Source organism: Pygocentrus nattereri, chromosome 4, assembly GCF_015220715.1.
Source record: "Pygocentrus nattereri isolate fPygNat1 chromosome 4, fPygNat1.pri, whole genome shotgun sequence".
In the NCBI taxonomy this organism is placed as follows: Eukaryota; Metazoa; Chordata; class Actinopteri; order Characiformes; family Serrasalmidae; genus Pygocentrus; species Pygocentrus nattereri.
Genome location: NC_051214.1, coordinates 1,825,115 through 1,842,774, shown reverse-complemented (window position 1 = coordinate 1,842,774; position 17,660 = coordinate 1,825,115). Strand labels below are relative to the sequence as shown.

At 41.3% G+C, this 17,660-nt stretch overlaps 4 protein-coding genes across 4 annotated transcripts; all 4 read left to right on the top strand.

Annotated features, from left to right (window-relative positions):
* Positions 1–270: 270 nt before the first annotated feature.
* LOC108432816 (trace amine-associated receptor 3-like) lies at positions 271–1,302 on the top strand. Its single transcript, XM_017706924.2, has one exon. It carries the CDS (start codon positions 271–273, stop codon positions 1,300–1,302), a length of 1,032 nt encoding a protein of 343 aa, XP_017562413.2.
* Positions 1,303–5,955: 4,653 nt separating this feature from the next.
* On the top strand, positions 5,956–6,990 carry LOC108432817 (trace amine-associated receptor 4-like). The gene has a single exon (XM_017706925.2). The coding sequence runs from the start codon at positions 5,956–5,958 to the stop codon at positions 6,988–6,990; it is 1,035 nt and encodes a 344-aa protein (XP_017562414.2).
* A 2,613-nt stretch (positions 6,991–9,603) lies between these two features.
* On the top strand, positions 9,604–10,653 carry LOC108432793 (trace amine-associated receptor 13c-like). Its single transcript, XM_017706898.1, has one exon. It carries the CDS (start codon positions 9,604–9,606, stop codon positions 10,651–10,653), a length of 1,050 nt encoding a protein of 349 aa, XP_017562387.1.
* Positions 10,654–16,563: 5,910 nt separating this feature from the next.
* On the top strand, positions 16,564–17,613 carry LOC108432794 (trace amine-associated receptor 13c-like). The gene has a single exon (XM_017706899.1). It carries the CDS (start codon positions 16,564–16,566, stop codon positions 17,611–17,613), a length of 1,050 nt encoding a protein of 349 aa, XP_017562388.1.
* The last annotated feature ends 47 nt before the right edge of the window (positions 17,614–17,660 follow it).

The following is a 17,660-nucleotide window of genomic DNA, read 5'->3' as shown; positions in this document are numbered from 1 at the left end:
ATCATTATTCTGTTCTTGAAGCATAAAAAATGATGCACCTCCTCCCAGTGATGTTCAAGCCACTCCCAACTCTGCATGTATGGTGCCATTTGGTAATAATCTAGATGTTCCTATTGGCTAAGGGCTGTTAACTTTTTAAAATCACAACGTATTTAAGTCAAGGAGCTATTCTAAATGACCCCATTTGGCTAGCATGCATGGAGAAGTGCCTGTAGATCATCTGTTTTAATGTGGATTTAAAAAAGTTGTTTTGTGGAAATTCAGGATTGAATGGACATCCTAATGACAAATATGACTGAAGCTGATGTGAAGGATGTGCTTCTCTGCTTCCCACACCAGCCCGACTCCTGTCCCAGGGTGCATCGCTTTTCTGTGCTTAAATTCATGATGTATGCTTTTATGCTGGTCACTATTTTTATGACTGTCTTCGGGAACCTGCTGGTCATCATCACCATTTCCCACTTTAAACAGCTGCATTCACCCACGAACCTCATCATCCTCTCTTTAGCACTGGTGGACTGTATGATGGGCTGTCTGGTCATGCCCTTCACTATGGTGAGATGGGTGGAAGGCTGCTGGTTCTTGGGAGATTTCTTTTGCCAAATACATTCTAGTTTGGACATGACTATAAGTATTGCTTCTATCCTGCACCTGTGTCTGGTGTCTGTTGACAGGTACGTGGCCATTTGTGAGCCTCTGCAGTATCGAATGAAGGTGACGAACAGTAAAATAGCAGTGTGTCTCATCACCATGTGGCTGTTTTCACTGACATTTAGCTTTGGGATTGTGATTTCAAAAGTTAACACTCTGGGTTTGGAGACAATGATCAGTTCCTGTGTTGGATACTGTGCTTTGACTTTTAACAGACAGTGGACTCTTGTTGCTTCAGTTGTGGCTTTTTTCATTCCGGGCACCATCATGAGCTCCTTTTACTTGAAAATCTTTTTTGTTGCACGAAAACAAGCGAAAGTGATGTCTGAGAGGACAGCGGTGGTAAAGCCCAGTGAGACGAGCCATTCCTCAGAGCAGAGGGAGAGGAAGGCAGCCAAAACTCTGGGCATTGTTATGGGTTTTTTTCTTCTCTGCTGGCTGCCGTTTTTTATGGCCAATCTGATCGACCCATTCCTTAACTTCATGACCCCTGTCGACGTGTTTGATGCTCTGATATGGTTGGCCTATTTCAATTCCATGTGTAACCCTCTGATCTATGGCTTTTTCTATCCACGCTTCCAGAGAGCTTTCAAGATCATCATCTCAAGATATGTTCTCCGCCTCAGTGACGCAAACAACTTAATACTTTGATAGCCACTTGTCTTAGAGGCAGGAACTTGCTTAAAATTGGCAGTTTTACTGCACGATGGGTGAATAATAATATAGATTGTGATCAAACATAAATATACGCATAGAATTTTGGGTTGGAACGGGTCCCATAAACCCAGGTGACTAAGTAATGTGTACCGTTTTCTTATGTGTAAATGAATAACATGTAAAAATGTGACTTTGTTGTTTAGTTTCTCAATTTCACACAGAAATATACAACAGTGCACTACTATGCTCTTCATATGGAACCTCTTTAGGGTGCTGTTCGGTTCTTCAATGTGAAATTGATCTGAATAATTCTGGCTGTCTACAAGTCTGCAAAGACATCTGCAGTGGAAACAGTTGCCTGTAGTGAATGGTGCTATGCGGGTCCCCTTTCTGTGTTCAAATTCAGAGAAAAGCTCCTAATAAGCTCATTCCTATCTATATTTTTCATATTTTCATATGGAGTTTTTCAGTTTTTAATGACATGTCATGTAACCAACTGAAAGATTTATCTTTTTTAGCATAAGAAAACACATTTGACTTAAATAATGAAACAGAATTTTAAAAAGTTGAAAAATGTGTGCTTTACTGAGTCTTTTGCATGCTTTAGGCCTTCTAACAGGTTCTACCCACAGGCTGTCAGGCTTCTGAACAAGCTGTGAAGCTGTGGGGCCATCCCCAACTACCATTTCACTCAGTCACCCTGTCAGCATTATTATATTATTAATATAATTATATTATTATTTTATTATATCATATCATCTTTGCTATGGACAACAACACCATAACACTAAGCTTCTTTAAAGAACAATAACACTGCATCACTCAAGCCACTTTAAAATGCATAGTCTCTATATTTTGTGTATATTTCTATATTTTGTGTGTATTTAATATATTTCAATTTATTTTTTTATATTTTACTTATTTACTGTCTGTAGAGTGATTAGTTGAGCCTCACCACAAGCATTTCTATGCATAAATGTCCTGACATGTTGTGCAAATGACAAACTTGAAACTTGAGATTTCTAGTGTTCCTAATAACGTTCCGAGTCAGTGTTTTAATTCGGGAAATGGGATATTTATAAGCATATTAACATAATCATCCTTTTAATAAGACCTAATGACAACCATTATAATAATAAAGGAACCACTATTAAAGCTGCATGTTTTCTGGATTTGGGGACCTCTCTGCTGGAGGAATTTGATGAATGAAAGAGAATTCAAAGAGAACTCGGTCAAAACTCGGTGAAGGATGTGTGTCTATCACTGTCGTCATATCTTCATCAGTGTGATGTTGATATTCAGGTCATTTGAGGCCTAAACATCGAGGCGGACCGTCTTTTTGACTTTTGATTTCAGTCATTAGCTCAGAGAAGCTGTGTATTGAAATGGGAAATAGTAGATCTAAATCTTCGGTAAACACTGTCATATCGGCAATTCATTTACTCATCTCTATATTTTGTGAATATTATTAAAATATATCTTAAATGTCTCACAGAAGTCTGTCCAATTAACATTTTGCATTTACTGAGAACCATTAACTCCATCACCACCAAACTGGCGTAGTCTTAGTCTTCCTCCAACGTTTTGATGGAAGTTTATATACATTACACATTTTTAGCTGTCAGTGATTATTTATGAAAGAAAACTTAAGAACCGGTTTTTCATTTAAGTTACAAGAAAAATGATTTATTCCAAATTATTTTGGATCATTTCTACTGGTCCATTCATCATGAAATTCTGAAACAACGTAAAGCTCATCTGGTGACTTCAAATCATGCAAAAAAAAAGGAGATATTATGACATTTTGTCCTGACACTGACAACAGACAGATCCCAAATTGCAGATTGTAAAAACGTGTGGCACCAGTTCGCTGTTCATAAACAAACATATTTCCATCCCTTTGGTCAGGCATGCCAAACTGGAAGCGTTCCAGGCCAAAGTACTGCAAAGATTAACGTTTACCATCATCTAATGCTCTGAATTCGGTTTATGAAGACCCTGCTAATTAGCCGATGAGCTGAGTCGGGTGTGTCAATCAGGTGTATCAAACGTTTAAAGTCGATTACACATATTTGATATGTTGACAAGAGAAAGACATAGCTTTTACACATATGATGGAGAATAACCCAGGTAACACCCTGAGATCAGTGTTCTTTAGGTTACTTGACAACACTGTCATGAGAAATGACATAGACTGGCAGAGATGCTTATAAAGGCTGTGTGTATTTTAAGTGATATCAGTCCTGACGTGATGCCAGGTTGAAATGACATGGCACATCAAAATAACTGACACAATGCTGAAGATAAAAGTGGACAAAGGTGACCACTTCCAAAAGATGCTCTGCAGTTCATTAAGACGGATTCCAGCAAGAATCGACTGTCATAACAGCTTTTTTGTCAAAACAAATGCAAAGCTGACCTAACACTCACGCAAGGTTATGATACTGAATTAGTGCCATGACAACGGACTCTGTAGTTCTTTGTATTTCTGGTTTATCAGAGTAGCGTGTTGCTGATGATCTACATTGCCAAGTGAGACTACTGGGAAAGTTCATGGCATTGGTGTCACCATGGAGAACTTATCAACTGCGATATAAAGTTTGATTTAAAAATGAACGCCTCTGTGGCATGCGCCCATTTCTCGGGTCCTGATGATGGCCGTGAGCAGGAACGCAGGTCTCGAACACTGAGCGGTGATGAAACCCCAGCGAGGCGAGAACTGCGGAGAGAGAGCCGTGAGGGGACGGTGGGGAATGGTACGCAAATCCCGACCACCACTGAGGGACGCGAGTGACGGCGGGAGGACGATGTCAGCAGCAAGAGAGGGGATGACGACGGCCACAAGAGGCCCTAAAGCGGGAAGCGAGTACTGAGTTCCTCCCTTCGCCACCCGAGCGCCACAGCCCATCCACCTGGATCAGATGTCAGGTGGAGTGGAGTGGCCTCTCTCCGGAACAGGGGGTGGGCTTGGGACTTGCTTCCCGCTTTCATGCCTCTTGTGGGCATTGTTGTCCCCTCTCTGGTGGCTGATGTCCTCCTCTCACCGTCACTCGTGTCCCTCAGCGGTGGTCGGGATTTGTGCACCATTCTCCGCTCACCCGTGGCTCTCTTCCCACCGCCCTCACCGGGGTTCGTCACTGCTCTGTGTTCGGACCCCACCTTCCTGCAGGCTCTCACGGCCATCATCAGGGCCCGGGTTAGTGGGCACATACCACATAGCATGAATGGGCACAGAGTGGAAAGGCTGTGGGACTCTTTCTGAGGACACTGAGTGGGAGATATCTGTTATACTATAGCAGAAATGCCAGGGGAATTACCAAGACTGTAATGGACTGTATGACATTTTGTGAAAATAATATTATCTGCTCAAAGATTAAGGTCTATCCTAATAACAAAGCAAGGTGTCTGAAGAAGTAAAGAGTACAAACGGCCACAAAGAACATTTTTAAGAATTTATTTATTTCACAGGCAGTTTCTTTAATGACGTCATCCATGTTTTTGCTGTAGGTGTCATAAGTATTATGTCAGCATTATGCTCCTGTCATTTCTATGTACTTTTAACCCAGCAAGTGTCTAATCAGGACCTTATGGAGGTGGTGTCCAATCTGATCTACAAGGGTTCAACGTGGCTCTGCACGTCTTCATTCCAAACAAGCTGGAGCTCACCTTGTTAAGATAATTGGTCTCAGTCTTCACACAACTGAACAGGTGAGCTCCTGCAGCTACACTGGCCCTCTGTGGATAAGATTGGACACCCCTGCCGTAGGTCAATACGACATCAAAAGGGTCACTCAACACCTTCTCAACTAGAGCGCCATAGGTTCCTATGAAAAATCCAAGCAAAAACTTTATTAATGAAAAGGTCGTGTAAAATAAAAAAAAAATGGGGTCCAAATACTTTCTTAGCTATGAGTCTTAAAACTTTCCTCTATTAGATTCCAAATCCTAAATATTGATCTCAATCGTAGATTTGACTGTTTACAGAATGTGAAAAAAAAACACAGTAAAATTTCTTAAATCTTTCAAATTTAAAATTTTTGAAAAATTAAAGTTTCCTGCATTTCTATCTAATTTCTTTATGCAACATGTTTAAGCTAAACAGCAAATTTAAAATGGTTTCACAATTAAGAAAAGCATTTTTCAGGCCTCTGTAACCCAACACGTCTCATTAACTGAAAACCTTCAGCTGTACCTAAATATATTCAAAGAAAAGCAGTTTATTTAGTTGTTTTTTTATTTTCATATCATCATCATCATTATTATTGTTATTATTATTATTATTATTATTATTATTATTATTATTATCATTTACTGAATGTTTGCCAGCGACAATAGATTGTGATTGGTTAATGTTTTGCCCAACCTCTGATGCTAATCGCCTCTTGGTGCTGAGATGAGGAACTGGAGCTTTTCTCTTGGTGACGCGTTGTTGCTTTCATAAAAAACGAAACGTATAAAAGCCACCATGAAGCAGGGTAGACGGTTCATCTACTGGACTCTCTGCTAGATAGAAATGTCATTTATTAGCCTAAAATATATTCAGTATCATTTTTTCTAACTGTTGATGCCTGAGTTTTGCATTTCTTTGATATTTGTGTGCTGTTTTTTTTTCACCTGGAAAGCTTTTTGAAGAAGGACCGTTTCTGAATGGCTTGGATGGACATGCTGTTCGTGAATAAAACTGATGTGGAGAACGTGCTTCTCTGCTTCCCTCACCAGCCTGACTCTTGCGCCGGCAAGCATCGCTTCCTGGTGCTCAGAGTGGCCATGTACGTCTGCATGCTGTTGGCGATCCTCATGACCGTCTTCGGGAACCTGCTTGTCATCGTTTCCATTTCCCACTTTAAACAGCTGCATTCTCCAACTAACTTCATCATCCTCTCTTTAGCTTGGGTGGACAGTTTGTTGGGCTGTCTGGTCATGCCCTTCAGTATGGTGAGGTGGGTGGAAGGCTGCTGGCTCTTGGGTGAACTTTTTTGTCAAATCCATTCCAGTTTGGATATGACGTTAAGCATTGCCTCAATTCTGCACCTGTGTTTGGTATCCATTGATCGATTTGTGGCCATTTGTGAACCTCTGAGTTATAGAATGAAGGTGACAAATGCCAATGTGGCTGTGTGCATCGCAGTCATTTGGCTGTTTTCATGCGTGTTTAGCTTTGGGATCGTGTTTTCAAAGGTGAATGTTATGGACCTGGATGAACACATGCTAAACCCCTGTGTGGGAAACTGTGCTTTGGTATTTAATAAGGAATGGGGCGTTATTGCACCGCTTCTTAACTTTTACATTCCAGGAACTATAATGAGCTGCCTCTACCTTAAAATCTTCTACGTTGCAAGAAGACAAGCAAAAGTAATATCTGTCGGAACAGCTGTGACATCTGGCGAGAAAAGCCAAGTGTCGGAGCAGCGGGAGAGGAAGGCAGCTAAGACTCTGGGCATTGTTATGGGGGTTTTCCTGCTGTGCTGGCTGCCGTTTTTCCTCACCACTGTAATCGATCCGTTCCTTGGCTTCTCAACTCCTGTTGAGGTTTTTGATGCCCTGGTGTGGTTTGGCTATTTCAACTCCATGTTCAACCCTCTGATCTACGGCTTTTTCTATCCACGCTTCCAGAAAGCATTTAAGATCATCATATCAAGATCTGTTTGTCGCTCGACAAACTCAAACTTTGTACTTCAGTAATTCTGCAAAGCAAACGTCTTTATGGGTGGAAAGGTTGAGCAATATTTAAATGTCAGTTGTGTTATTATCATTATTATTATTATATCGTTCCTGTATTCAGATTTCTGCAAATTTCAGTAAACTTTGGACATTCATGAGGTGCTGTACAATCTGATGAAACGTGCAAGGGGAGCCTTTATAGAAAACAGTTGAGTTGAAGAACTGACAACGTAAACCATAAATAAACACTGTCAGAATACATCATTTGTGAAGATATCCTGGTAGGGAAGACTGGGCAGAAGACAGGGATACAATCCCTTGAAATAGGACAGGAGAAGACTTTGTGTGTGAAACAGTAGCTTGTTTATATAACAGATTTTTTATGGTAAGAAATTTCACACCTGGATTACAGCTTGGTGAACACTCATGTCATGAGTCTAAGCCAGTTTCGCTAGTTTAGTTCGATGTGTGAAATGTGTGCTGGTTCAAACAAACATCTAGCAATGCCATGACTGCGTGGGTTATAACACACAGCGTAATGTTGGTGACCAAAGAACAACAGGCCTTACATTTCTTGCATAAACCTAACCAACGTCATCTGCAGCTTACACAGTGTTACATGTTTGAAATGTTTTGGTTTATATTATTAGGCCAAATAACATTTAAATAAATAAATAAAGTCCTTTACAAATCAATTTTACCTCAATCAATTGTATTAGAACTCGTCAACTGTAATAGTCGGACAAGTTGTAAAAAGAGAGTTCTTTTGTATTTTACACAAACTGTTGCTATTGAAAACAAAGTCGGACGTCTTACACCACAGTTTGAAAGGAATCACACCAACACAAACAGTTACAGAGGCAGACACAAAAATGTTGCAACCTGCTCGGTCTCCAAATTTGATATCTTACTTTTCATTTAACTTTCAGGAAGACGTCTGCGCGGGACTGTCTTTTCAGTCCCGTTCCTGCCCACCGCTCATCTCCCTCCAGCGGAAAATCAGAATTATTTGTCTAGTTCCGCTCGTCCAGCATCTGATATATTCTAATCACAAATACATTCTTCTCTGCTGAAATAACACGGCAGTCATGGTCGTCAGGCTCACTGTGAGTAACTCCACCAAATGCCATTTATTCCCAGTAAACACAAACCAAGAATTAATCCACAGAGCGGTTATTTTTGGTCTTTTACTGGACATCCGTGGTCATCAGACTGAAGGCCCCACCGTCTCTGTAAGCTGCAAGAATTTGTGAGTTCTTCACAGGAACAGATGCTTAAATAGCAAAGGAGGACTTTGTTCTATATATATATATAATGTATGTATGATTTAGTGATCTTTCTACTTTATTTAGGCTCTTCATTAATTTGCCAGATTTCTCTTCAGGTGTGCTTAGTCCCGCTCCCACCTACAGTCATTAGTTAATGTGGTGGGTCCAGCGGGGATCCGTGTTGACCTCTACTTTCTGGTAGTAAATATAAATTAAGAATTGAGAGTTATTTAGTTTTGTGAAAAGCAAGAAATAAACTGACTACATACAAAATATATACAAACGTACTCATCCACAAAAATGATTTCCTAAATAAACAAAATACTATACGAAAAGTATTAGTACAGTTCCTGGGGAGCCTTTCAGGTAAAAGCTGCAGCTGCTAGAGAAGCCTGGTAGGCTTCAAAATGATTTACAAATAAGCCAAGTGAACAATGTCAGAATAAATGAACATTAGATTTTCATATGATCCTGAAGTGAATACTCAAATTATTTATTGAATCAAATCACAGGTTTATTTTTCAGTTCATAAATGTAAGCTTTATTACTAAGCCATTACAATATATCAATTAGTAACTCTGGTGGAACTGATATGCAATCTGAAACGCAGCAGCATTTGCATAATGAAAGACAGAAAAGTGGGGACAAAGTCTTCAAATGAAGAAATAATCGTTAGTTCATCATAAAAGGGCAAACAGTTACATTGGCTACTTTCTTTTATTTATTTTCTTATGTTTTGGAAAAGTACATTCAGGAGCTGAGGTTTTTCATTCACAACTCAGATCTCCAAAACTGTTAGAAACAGATGCAATGAAGCAATCCTAACCTTGACACCTGTGCATCTTTTAGCTTGGTTGTTGTCATGCCAACATCAGAGACTAGAATACTTATTTTGCTAAAAATTGACCAAATATTGAAAAATAATGTGTTTTCCACAAAATGATATTGGGTGAAAAAGATATAAATTATACACTTTCAGCTTAGTTTACTAACGTCTGAATAAATTACACAAACACTGTGTAAAGAACATTTGTTTGCAAATGTAACATATTTTGTTTTCAGGCCTACAGGGAATTTAAGTTTGCTATACATTTCAACAAATAGTGTGACACAGAATATTTAAGTAATTAATCATAAAAAAAGTCATTAAAGGTTCAGTTTGTTTCGCCCATTTGTTTTGTTCAGCTGAGCAGTGCTGTTATTGGACCAGAGTCTCCCAGGTGGTCTTTTTCCTTGAACAGGAAACAAATATAAGTTGTTGCATTTCCATAACTAGGGACCATTCCACACAGCACCATCTAACACAGTGGAGGAGTCTCTCTAGGACCGACCTCTATATCTTCTGCGTGTTAAGGGAGGCTGCAGGATGCTGCAAGCTACAAACTCATCTTTCCTGGTGGAGGCAGATTTGAAGGAGTACTGTTATCCTGAGTCTAACGTGTCTTGTGTGAGAAGCTTTTACAGTGTAGCGGCTCAATCTGTGTTATATGTTTTACTGGTGTTGGCGATGTCAGTGACCATTCTAGGGAACTCAGTGGTCATCATCTCCATTGCGCATTTCAAACAACTTCACACGCCCACCAACATGCTGGTGATGTCTCTAGCCCTGGCGGACCTGTTGCTGGGTGTGATTGTTATGCCGTTCAGCATGATCCGATCTGTGGATGGGTGCTGGTACTTTGGAGAAGCTTTCTGTTTATTGCACTCTAGTTTTGACATTTTTCTCACCTCTGCATCAACCTTTCACCTGATGTGCGTTGCTATAGACCGATATCAGGCTGTGTGCCATCCGCTTCAGTACCCGACAAGAATAACCATACCTACTGCATGGGTGATGGTCGCTGTGAGCTGGATTACAGCCGCAGGGTATTCTTACGGTCTCATGTATTCAAAAGCAAATGTAGTAAATCTGGATGAGTACATTGAATCAATATCTTGCATGGGAAGTTGTAACCTTGTGTTTAATGCACTGTGGGGGCCTCTGGATGCCTTGTTATGTTTCCTTTCTCCTTGCACAGTCATGTTTTGCTTGTACGCTCAAATATTTTTGGTTTCAAAAAGACACGCAAGGAAAATTGAGGGAACAAAGCAGAGCAGAAATGAGACGAGCTTAAACAAGGTTTCCCAAAGCATGAAACGTGAGAACAAGGCAGCGAAAACCCTCGGCATTGTTGTAGGCACATTCATATTTTGCTGGATGCCGTTTTATGTCAACTCCCTAATGGAACCTCACATTAACTTCTCCACTCCTGTAGAACTTTTTGAAGTGTTTGTCTGGTTGGGCTACATCAATTCAACTTTAAATCCCTTAATATATGGCCTCTTCTACCCCTGGTTCAGGAAATGTCTCTATCTCATTGTTACACTGAGAATATTTGCCCCTCATTCCTCTGACACTAATGTCTTTGCAGCTTGAGAGCATTTATCATCTCAAATGGAATTCATTAATGTTTACACCACATTTGAACTGCCCATCAGTTCGGTTTTTCCTAAAACAGGCATGTTAGGGATTTTTTCATCTGTTTATTCTAGAAAGCTTTTTCTGTGATACTTACACCTGATACAGGTGGGCTAGTGTTCTGTTCTTATAACCAAAATTATACACTGTGAAAAGTCCATGTTATTCTAGAGGAACAGAAAGTCTATTTTTTCAGCTACAGTCTTATTTTATACTGAGGACCATTAAAATAAAATTTTTAATTAAATTTTTTATTTTTTTTTTAAAACCCTAAATTTCCTTCGGGATCAATAAAGTATCTATCTATCTATCTAAAAAGAGAGACATCAAATCATTCTAAACTAATATGCTGTCACTGTCCAAAAACAAAAAAAAAACAATATCAAAAAACAAATCTTTAAACTGCCAGGTTTACAGAAGTGGGCGAAGCATTCTTTATTTTCAATGTAAGTTAATGTAAAGAGAATTTATTGAGGGTGGTTTTGGAGCATTTCTTCTGGTCCGTTTATAATGGAATTCTTACACCATGTAAAGAAATGCTGCCGTGTTCAAATGATGAAGAAAAGTGTAAAATCCAAAAAAGTGGGAATGCTTGTTTTTTTGGACAGTGACAGTGTCTTCATAAACTGTTTTGCACTGATTACTTTTTCACATGAGATGAGTGATGGCTACAACCATGTTTCCAAAAAAGCTGGGACACTGCAAGATGTAAATAAAAACAGAGTGCAATGATGTGCATTTCATTTAAACTCTGCATTTATTTGAAAATAGTACAAACACAACATATCACATGTTAGCTCCGAGTGATCCTCCCCATCTACCAAAAAAAAAAACAACAGCCCCCGGCCCCCTGTACAACGTACCTGTCAGCAAGATCAAAGGGAGAGTAAGTCAGGTGAGTTCAACAGTAGACCCCTACAAAGCACTGCTTTAACTTGAGTAAGAGCCTGCTGACACTGCTCCTTCCACAGGAGCAGATCTGGTGCCCCCTTTTAAGCGAGATCAGTCAGCGGGCTGGTGACGTCCGAATATTTAGAAACAAATGTGTGATAATAGCGAGCCAACCCCAGAAACTGTCTCACCTCCGTTTTGGTCCTGGGTCACAGACAGGTCGCAATCTCATCAGTCTTATCAATTTAGGGATGCACCTGTCCATGACCCAAGTGGAAGGCCACACACTGTACCACCACCTATCCAATAGTACACTTCATCAGGTTTAGCCCTGACCATCTTCCACCATCTTCAGGACTCAAGAACTGCACTCAGATGCTGTACATGCTCTTCTTTACTATAAATATCCAAATAGGATCATATAGGAATATAAATATCTTCATTGTCATTGTACAAGTACAATGAGATTCTGTGTGCACTTTGCTACAAGCTACCTAAATCAAAAGGAGAAATACAAATTACAATAAAATAAAAATGAAATAGAATAAGACGAACAGCATTCACAGAGGAACAAATATACAAGGTAGCCTTGGGTGCATGTGGACACACCTGTGACGTGAGTATGTGCATATTCTGGGGCGGAGGGGTAGTAGAACAGTTCAGGATGGAGCACCAGGGCTGGAATTGTGCCTGTATACAGTGACTGCTGGCACGTTGCAGTATAAAGTGACGTGCCATCGGTAAACAGCGACCATATAGCGATAGTCAGTAGCAGATGCTGGCAGTCAGGTAACGTAGCAGCTTCATTTTCTGTCTAATGCTATGTAAATTGAATAAGGTGCAAATGTAACTATACCACACCATAATCCACCTACTATACTACATGTTATATTAAGTGATCAATGTGCAATATTAATTAGTAGTTGAAGTGTAGTTTGTAAGCAAGTGCTCAGAGCTGCTGCTGGTCAGTGGAGTTTATTGGAGCGTGTAGGAGTGAAGATCCTGAAGTGTAATTAAGACGGATTATTGATCTGGGGAAGAAACTATTCCTCAGTCTGGCAGTATGGGCACTGATGCACCTGTATCGACGCCCAGAGGGCACCAAACTAAAGAGCTAGGTGGAAGGGGTGTGATGGCTGACTGCAGATGGTGGTGGCTCTGTGGAGGCATTGGGAATTGTAGGGCTCCGATGCCTCTCTGGTGTGCCAAGTTATCCTTTTTTGTTGGGTCTTTTCTCAAAGCCGTGGGCTTTAGGAGGGTGTTGCTACTCCTGCCCTCTACGGGGGGGCTCTAGTGTAGTATTAATAGAGGAAGCCAAACTGGACGTCTTGTCTGACCAAGTACACATACTCTAAGCCTGAGATTTCTGCAGTTGAGCAAGAGGATGTTCCAAAATGGCCATTGCTCCCTCCACCCCCACCTCCTGAGGATGGCAGTCAGTTCAGTCTGGCCAAATGCCTACAGGCTATGGAAGAGGGAGTTTACAGTCTGGAAGCCAGAGCTTGATCAGAATGACAAAGTCATTGAGGAGTGGCTTCTCATGTTGTCATGCTGTACCAGTTACAGTGACAACATGAGGAGCTCAAAAAAGTTATAAATCTGGAAGTGCAGGAGATGTGAAAATCTGTGCTGGACTGCATCACAAGGAGGGATAAAAAGCTGGAGAAACGCTTTCAAACTTTGACGCCCATAGCTTCTACTCCATTTCCATATGCCCATCCTATTAGTCATATCACTGGAGCTCAACAACCTCAAACAAGTTCTGTTGGTGACAGCCCATCCAGTACTCACCTAAGGCCACCCATCAAACTAGAATTCCCCAAGTATGGAGACAAAGGCAAGAGCAAGACCATGTAGCATTCGTTGAAAAATGTGAGGAGGTTATCCAACCATTAAATGATCCAGAGGCACTGAATTCTTCAATTGAATACAGGTTGAAAAGGATTTGCAAATCATCATATTCTGTTTTTATTTATGTTTTACACAACGTCCCAACTTCATTGGAATTTGGGTTGTACTCCTGTCATGCAGCCTGGGTACATGCTGAGAATGGATTTTATGGTTCCACTGCCCAAGAACCCACATCAAAATGAACATCTACTGGTCATTGTAGACTACTGTAGCAAATGGGTGGAGATGTTTGCTCTGCATACAGCTAAGACACCTGCAATCACCCATATCCTCATCAATGAGGTATTCACACGATGGGGGCATACCTGGTCGGATCAAGGAGAACAATTTACCTCTCACCTGCTCCATTTGACCCATCAACAGAGGGGTGTAATGCAAAACTTCCACCAAGTTTGGATGAGGTCACAACCACTGTGTTGGGCTGATACCTGTTTTGCTGCGAAGAGGTGGAAAGGGCCTGCCTGAATGGTAAAACAGCTTAATCAAGTCAATTATCAGGTGTCCCAGTCTTCCCATTCAGGTTGACGCTGTCCACATAGAGCATCTTAAGTGATACTATGGTCAGGCCAGATCACCTCTTATGGAGGGGTTATGTAACCAAATCGGTTATCATTTTTGTTGGGTCTTTTCTCAAAGCCATGTGCAGCACCCCAGGAACTTGAAATGGAACTCTTTCGACCATATCATCATTGATGAAGAGTGTAGTGTAGCGTGTTTCTCCCTGCCTTTCCCAAAGTCAAGGATGAGCTCCTTGGTCCTGCTGGTGTTAAGAAGATCTGAACACCACTCGGCCAGGTGCTGCACTTCCTCTTTGTAGGCAGACTTCTCAATGCCTGAGATCAGCCCCATCATGGTGGTGTCGTTTGTATACTTGATGATGGTATTTTTTATTGTTCACAGAAACACAGTCATAGGTGAAGAAAGAGTGTTTTAAAAGCCAAGACACTGCATGATTCCCACCGACCCCTCTTATTACCTTTGTGTGTTAACGTTGATGTAAACTCGTCATATAAAATATTACAGTGAAGGGGTGAAAAATAAAGAGAGAGAGCAGAACATGTGTCTGTTTGTTAGGAGGAATAACATTGTGGTTGGCCAAAGAATTTGGGAAATGAAACTGGAGAGCAGCAATGCTCTTAAAAACAGCACAAAGTGCTGTCACACTATTCTTAACCTTTAGTTGATCGGCTGTAGTTTGTATGACCTATTTTGAACATATGTAACGGTAGCTAGCTGCCTGGCCTCACCAACACACCTGCCCAGGCTTTGCGCTATGGACAATGGATGAGAAGTGGAGGGGTTACAGGGCCCTGTACTTGCAGTAATGGCATGGGGAAAATGTTTTGGGGAATGTTTTGGTTTCACAGAGCTGATAAGGGGGATGGAGAGAATGAGAGCTAGAGAAGCCATCAGTTTGATTAGTCAAACTGGTAATTAGTGGTTCCTGCACCCCCCCCCCCCCACCCCCCACCATTTGCTGCCAGGTGAGCCACTGCCATGAGCGCAGAGGACTAATTGAACTCTCAGAGCATTAGTGAGTAGAATCACTGCTCAGGGGTCCGGCTGACCTGATGGAGGATAGTTTTGTGTACTTCAGCTGTGAATGCAGTGAGAGCTGCTGAGCAGCCAGCTAAGCCTCCTCAGAAAGCAGGGGAAGCTGTTGAACTGCCTAGTCCTTCTCGTCCCACTGATAGTTCTCTGTGGCCCACTCAAAAGGCTCCACAAACGTTTCGGAGTTGTCTTGTGGAGTCATCTTCCTAAGGGGGACTGTGGCGACAACTGGAGGGTTGGTATTGTCCAGCAAGACCCACACCATTTTCCGTTCCTTCTCCTGTCCTTTTACCAGGGCCTCAAAACGGCTCTGATGTTTGTGGACGGAGGGATGGTGGCTCTGCTGAATTTGAGTGAGGGTTTTGATGGGAAAAAAAACACTAGGGTTGGAGAATACAGCTCTAATCAATAAGCAAATCAAGAGTCCGTCGTCAGTCTTGTCGTTTCGGCTGAGCTTGTCATTCAGATGTCAGGCTTCTCTGCTGCCTCTGCTCCTCTCCCCCAACTCTCTCTCTACTGAGGAAAGAAGGCCATATTAGTAGGGAGAGAGACAGACATGCCAGAGCGGCTCTTTCCACAAGACACTGTAACGATGTTTAAGGCAAAGCACAGCTTGAAAATTAATGGTGTAATCAAACAAACAACATAGGAGTTTGCCTGCCAGTTTTCAATCTAATCAATCCATCTTTACTCATAAACATCAAATAATGTATTATCGTGGATAAACCAAGCAAATAATTTTGCCTTGTTTTCAAGCAGTGTTTTATTTCAGAAATCATCATATCTCCGGTACATTTCACTTCAGTTATGTGCTGAGCTGCAATGTCCATTTTGAGACTTTCTGTGTCTTTCATGATGCGAATGCCGTTGTGTTGCATTCTGTGTTTAATTGCCTTAACCTGCACTGAAGAAATATGCAGCGTGGGCTTGTCTGAAGAGCATACAGTCTGAGGGGCTCAGTGGTGCATTGGTACAAATCACAATGAGCAGATAATAAAAGACAAAGGCAAACAGGAGAATAATGTTCAGTATGCTCTGAGAAAGAGTGGCAATACTTAGCAAAGTAATCTAAAACAAACTGTTTATATAGGTTGATGGTGATTGCATTCAGGTGTAACAGTTCAACACTGCAGTGATGATAAGTGTGATTATGTTTTGTGATTAAATGCAGTAGAAGAGTTAAGTGTCACATGATTCCCTGGAGAGTTTTGGGAGTTGTAGTACATGTGAGGACCGGTGTGCTGGGTATTATGGACTATGGTGCCAGAGGGAGGCTTGGTGAATCAGTAAAGGAAAAGTCACTTCATGATTTGTTTTCATTTGTTTTGTTCAGCTGAGCAGTGCTGTTATTGGACCAGAGTCTCCAAGGTGGTCTTTTTTCCTTGAACAGGAAACAAATATAAGTTGTTGTATTTCCATAACTAGGGACCATTCCACACAGCACCATCTAACACAGTGGAGGAGTCTCTCTAGGACCGACCTCTATATCTTCTGCGTGTTAAGGGAGGCTGCAGGATGCTGCAAGCTACAAACTCATCTTTCTTGGTGGAGGCAGATTTGAAGGAGTACTGTTATCCTGAGTCTAACGTGTCTTGTGTGAGAAGCTTTTACAGTGTAGCGGCTCGATCTGTGTTATATGTTTTACTGGTGTTGGCGATGTCAGTGACCATTCTAGGGAACTCAGTGGTCATCATCTCCATTGCGCATTTCAAACAACTGCACACGCCCACCAACATGCTGGTGATGTCTCTAGCCCTGGCGGACCTGTTGCTGGGTGTGATTGTTATGCCGTTCAGCATGATCCGATCTGTGGATGGGTGCTGGTACTTTGGAGAAGCTTTCTGCTTATTGCACTCTAGTTTTGACATGCTCCTCACCACTGCCTCTATTTTCCACCTGATGTGCGTTGCTACAGACCGATATCAGGCTGTGTGCCATCCGCTTCAGTACCCGACAAGGATAACCATACCTACTGCATGGCTGATGGTCGCTGTGAGCTGGATTACAGCCGCAGGGTATTCTTACGGTCTCATGTATTCAAAAGCAAATGTAGAAAAACTAGATGAGTACATTGAATCAATATCTTGCATGGGAAGTTGTAACCTTGTGTTTAATGCACTGTGGGGGGCTCTGGATACATTGATAGGATTTCTTCTGCCTTGCACAGTCATGTTTTGTTTGTATGCTCAAATTTTTTTGGTTTCAAAAAGACACGCAAGGAAAATTGAGGGAACAAAGCAGAGCAGAAATGAGACGAGCTTAAACAAGGTTTCCCAAAGCATGAAACGTGAGAACAAGGCAGCGAAAACCCTCGGCATTGTTGTAGGCGCATTTATTTTTTGCTGGATACCGTTTTTTATCAACTCTCTAATTGATCCTTACATTAACTTCTCCACTCCTGTAGTACTTTTTGAAGTGTTTGTCTGGTTGGGCTACATCAATTCAACTTTAAATCCCATAATATATGGCCTCTTCTACCCCTGGTTCAGGAAATGTCTCAATCTCATTGTTACACTGAGAATATTTGCCCCTCATTCCTCTGACACTAATGTCTTTGCAGCTTGAGAGCATTTATCATCTCAAAAGGAAATTCATTCATGTTTAAACCACAT

What these genes read in the sequence shown, in the direction of transcription:
- LOC108432816 (XM_017706924.2), top strand. Translation starts at nt 271, where the DNA reads ATGGACATCCTAATGACAAATATGACTGAAGCTGATGTGAAGGATGTG.
- LOC108432817 (XM_017706925.2), top strand. Translation starts at nt 5,956, where the DNA reads ATGGCTTGGATGGACATGCTGTTCGTGAATAAAACTGATGTGGAGAAC.
- LOC108432793 (XM_017706898.1), top strand. Translation starts at nt 9,604, where the DNA reads ATGCTGCAAGCTACAAACTCATCTTTCCTGGTGGAGGCAGATTTGAAG.
- LOC108432794 (XM_017706899.1), top strand. Translation starts at nt 16,564, where the DNA reads ATGCTGCAAGCTACAAACTCATCTTTCTTGGTGGAGGCAGATTTGAAG.